This window comes from Austrofundulus limnaeus, unplaced genomic scaffold (assembly GCF_001266775.1).
Source record: "Austrofundulus limnaeus strain Quisiro unplaced genomic scaffold, Austrofundulus_limnaeus-1.0 Scaffold120, whole genome shotgun sequence".
NCBI lineage: Eukaryota > Metazoa > Chordata > Actinopteri > Cyprinodontiformes > Rivulidae > Austrofundulus > Austrofundulus limnaeus.
In genome coordinates, this window is record NW_013952522.1 from 1,227,403 (window position 1) to 1,231,839 (window position 4,437).

The 4,437-nt window shown below is 38.1% G+C and overlaps 1 protein-coding gene across 1 annotated transcript in view; it reads left to right on the forward strand.

Moving 5' to 3' along the window:
* LOC106522094 (voltage-dependent calcium channel subunit alpha-2/delta-4) overlaps positions 1-4,437 on the forward strand; it is a gene marked incomplete in the record, with an annotated part of 65,809 nt that overhangs the window by 23,436 nt on the left and 37,936 nt on the right. The window contains 2 exon segments of the mRNA XM_014014952.1: positions 3,219-3,369; positions 4,242-4,316. Coding sequence (XP_013870406.1) covers positions 3,219-3,369; positions 4,242-4,316 — 226 coding nt within the window.

Below are 4,437 nucleotides of genomic sequence, written 5' to 3' on the forward strand. Positions count from 1 at the left end.
ACTTGGTACTGCTCCATATTTTAATAATATTTCATCTGAATTGTTCAGTGTTTACAATAATGATTGTATTTTGATGTTTTACTGTAATACTGTCTTTATGTTGTCCTATTGCTGTAATATATTGCACTTAAGTGTCAATAATTGCATTGGCARSRTAWACTTTTTCTGTATACATACAATCCAATCCCTGGGATTGTCCTCTGCCACCTATCTTATTGTCTCATGATGAGCACTGTGGGCTTTCATGCGGGAGATCAGGGTTCAAATCCAGCTACTGCAACTTTAACAAAAATCTCTTCAAACATCATATTGTCACACAATTACCTTAATTACAAACACCTGCTGACGTGACAAGCACAAGCTGGTATAGAAAACACATTTGAACTTGGTCAAAGTTCATTCTGAAAGTCCAATGCTCTTGCCTACATTGTCCTACAGCTGCCATTGTAATGTCTATCTGTAAAGGTCCTGTGCCAAATGATTGCTATGCCTTTTGGTACCTGTACAGCTTGTAGTTTTTGAAATATTAATGTTTAAACTTTATTCCCAATTCATATAATGAGAGTCAATGGGGCCTTGTAATGGTCCAATACTGCCCCCAGTTGTACTCAACTTGGTACTGCACCATAGTTTTTTTGTATTTAATCTCAATAGTTCAGTGTTTACAATACTAATATGATTGTATTTTGATGTTTTACTACAATATTATCTTAATACTGCTCTATTGTTGTAATATTATGCATTTTTGTGTCAATAATTGTATTGGCAATGTGGCCTCTTTCTGTACACATACAAACCAACCCCTGCCACCACCTTCTGCCACAGTTACATTGGTCTAATGGTCTATGTCATGGACTTTCATGTGAGAGATCAGGTTTTAAAACCCAGCTGACGCAACTTTAACAAAAAATCTCCTCCAACTTCATATTGTCACACAATTACCTTAATTACAAACACCTGCTGACGTGACAGGCACAAGCTGGTATAGAAAACACATTTGAACTTGGTCAAAGTTCCTTCTGCAAGTCCAATGCTGCAGGCAAAGCCATGCTGCAAGACATGCTACATGGCAGTGCACACTTGTTTTTACATCGTAAAAACCCATGTCTAGTTTGATTTGTCTTCCTAATCAGGATAACTCTTTGAAACCTTTTTTACGTTATTCACGAGAAATGTTTGATATGATTTTATGAAGGAAATCTCAAAACTTTGCTAAGTTGCAGGGAAAATGACAGTAATTAAGGGTTTTCCGCAATTTTTTGTAGCTACAGCTCAAAAAAGGCTTCAAAAAAGACTCATTTTCACCTAGGGCCACATGAGCCTTATGGCTTCCCTCAAAGGACCAGTTGTTCGTCATGATTTTCAGGCAGGAATGAACCCATGATACAGGCAGTTTCAAAAGAACCAAAAATCAAAATTTATTTAAACAAAAAGTGCTGACAGGGCAGCTCAAAAAACTCACAAGACTTGGTAGGGCAGGACAATACAGAACAATGATCCGACAGGGAAGTGAAGACAAAAGACAGAATTTAAAGGTGAGACTAACGAGCACAAACAGGAAACACCTGGGAGAGAAACATGAGGAGCAGGTGAGGGTGGGCGGGGCTGGAGCAAAAGCAGGCAGGAGGAAGAAAACAGATTACAAGACAGAAAACTAGAATAAAACATTAATACAGACACCCATCATAACATAGTTATTAACTTTGACATTTTGTGTTTAAGCATTTTGATGTCCTCCTATAAACACTGAAAAGTACTACATGTACAACTGACTAAATGTGACATAAAAATACAGAAATACTAGCCTGGTAAAAACCAGCCCCTTGATTTTCACTTTGCTTTGTAAAGAGGGTCTGGACTCTCAGCTACTGAGAAACGATTGCTTGCTGGAGGTGTGGACTCTGTGGAAACTTAAAATGACTGTATTTGATTTAACCCAATCGCTAACGTTTGGCCATGAAGTATGTAGTGCACCAGCTTGACTGTGAAGGAAGCTGACTAAATGCAGACTAAAAAAGCGCAGAAAATTAACATCATCGTTCATAACTCCTCCTTCTATATGTTAATTAACTTGGTTGAAATTCTGCCAGAAAAATCCATGTCGATGGAAGAAAGCTCAGAAGGAGCAGTGAACGGAGATTAGAATCGAGCAAAATTAGGTAGGAAGGCAATGGCCAAGCTACAGAAATACTAAGAAAAGTAAGTTAGACAGTTGTACTTACTGATGAGTTGATGAGCTGCCTGCCATCTTGGATTCTAAACTCGACCACTTCCCAACAGCAAATTCTGATTGAAGGGGCGTTAGTGGGAAATTCCCACTTCCCACTACAACTGAGTCGTAGCAAAAGTAGTCAACATAAATACAGATTTTACATGGCATATTTCATTGTCTGCCTGTTACTTTTGAACCCTGTGCACTTCCACCTAGTTGTAGTATCATCATTTTGTGTGTAAAATAATCAACATGCATTATGGGAGATGTAGCTTTTGGTCAATGCTGGCTTTAAAGCAGCATGCACACAATTTAAGACATCTTTGAAGCTCTCACGAGTCTTGTGGTCCATGGGCCTTTAACACATGCTTTAAGATTATATTTCAGATATTTCATTTCAAGGTGTTTATTTGTTGACAAAACAGTTTTGTTGCAAACATTTTAACCAATACACTATAGCCACTTATTTTGCCTCATACCACTATGTGACTTAATCCTCAATTTGATGTGATGGTTTATATCTCTGTATGATTCTAATATGTACTTGATCTCCAGAATGCTTTACTTGTGCCAAAAACTACAGTAAATTAGGTATAAATAGTGTACACTGGAGCTGAATGATGTAAACTTGTGAATTAAGTCTCCGTGACTCAGGACTTGATTTCAGATCTAAAAGGGGATGTGTGTCACCTGAGTAATGACCTGCTGGTTTTCCTGATCCTCTGTTTAAAAAAAAGGAAGAAAAACCTAAGCTGCTCCACAGTCAGGTCCAGGTCACTGCAGCATTATTTAACAGTGCCTGATCAAACACACGGTATCGTACGTGACTGTTCAAGCAGCTAATGACGTAGTCATCCATTTTCCTAAACAAATACTTCATTACTGTAATCAGTTACAAATGAATAAAGAGAAGCTAGCTGACACATTCATGTACTGACATACTGTAAATGTGTGTTATATGAACTGTGAGGACTACAGTCCAAATATGATTCTGTACTTTCTGCAGGTACATCCAGGCGGCCACTTCTCCCAAAGATATCATCATTTTGGTGGACGTCAGTGGCAGCATGAAGGGTCTGAAAATGACCATCGCCAAACACACCATTAACACCATCTTGGACACGCTGGGAGAGAATGACTTTGTTAATGTCATCGCTGTGAGAACAGAATTGTTATTAGTAATTCAAGTAGAAAAATGGCAGATAAAATATTATACTTATTGGCTCAGTACACAAAAATTAAACAGCTAAACTGTTTGAGCTGTTTGCTCTCTTATCTCCAGGTTCTGGAATACTGTAGATCCCTTTTGGATTTGTTGGGATCATACACCTACTGGCGACATGGTCGTCAATTAAATTCAAGTAAAAATCAAACAGAATTTTTTCTAGCAAAGGTCTAGAATAAATATAAACTTAGCACAAAAAGTAAGCAAACTTGTGTTTGGTAGATTATCTCTTTGTTGTAACAATGCTTCTTGGCAATGAACCTTATACCGTTGGAAAACCTGTTAATTTCTCTTTTAAATGGTGCCACATTTGTAAGGAACAAACATTTGTGGGAGGAGCAGTAGCAGTGAAGTATGTGGGTTGTGCCCCTGAAAAATTTGCAAAATCTATGTCAAACAGCTTATTTTACTGTTATTGACTCTGAGCTTCTAGTACCTCCAGGTGCTGCCAATCACATATACTGTATGTATAAGATTTATTGCCAAGAAGCATCGTTACAACAAAGAAATAGTATACGAAACACTAATTTACTGACATTTTGTGCTTTTTTCACTGACCATGTTGTCTTTTAGGCATGTACCTCTCTGTTACATTAACACTGTTGGTGTGAGGCTTCCTGTCATGGCAGCACTTTATATTACTCAATTATCCATTTAGGTGGAAACATTTTATCTTATTACTTTATGCCAGTGAATCTACACTTTCTTCACTAACAGGGTATGACCTATAAATCTGATCGGTCAGAGTTTTGACTTGGTTTATGAGGTCTTAACCTTCTTATTTCTATGTCTTCTTGGTTGTAGTACACGGATTACGTTCGCTATGTTGAGCCATGCTTCAGGGGAACTCTGGTCCAGGCTGACTTAGATAACAGAGAGGTAAAACCATTATCTGTATTAAACCGGTCTAAAGAGCTGAGACGCTGTCGTGGCACACACACACACACACACACACACACACACACACACACACACACACACACACACACACACACACACA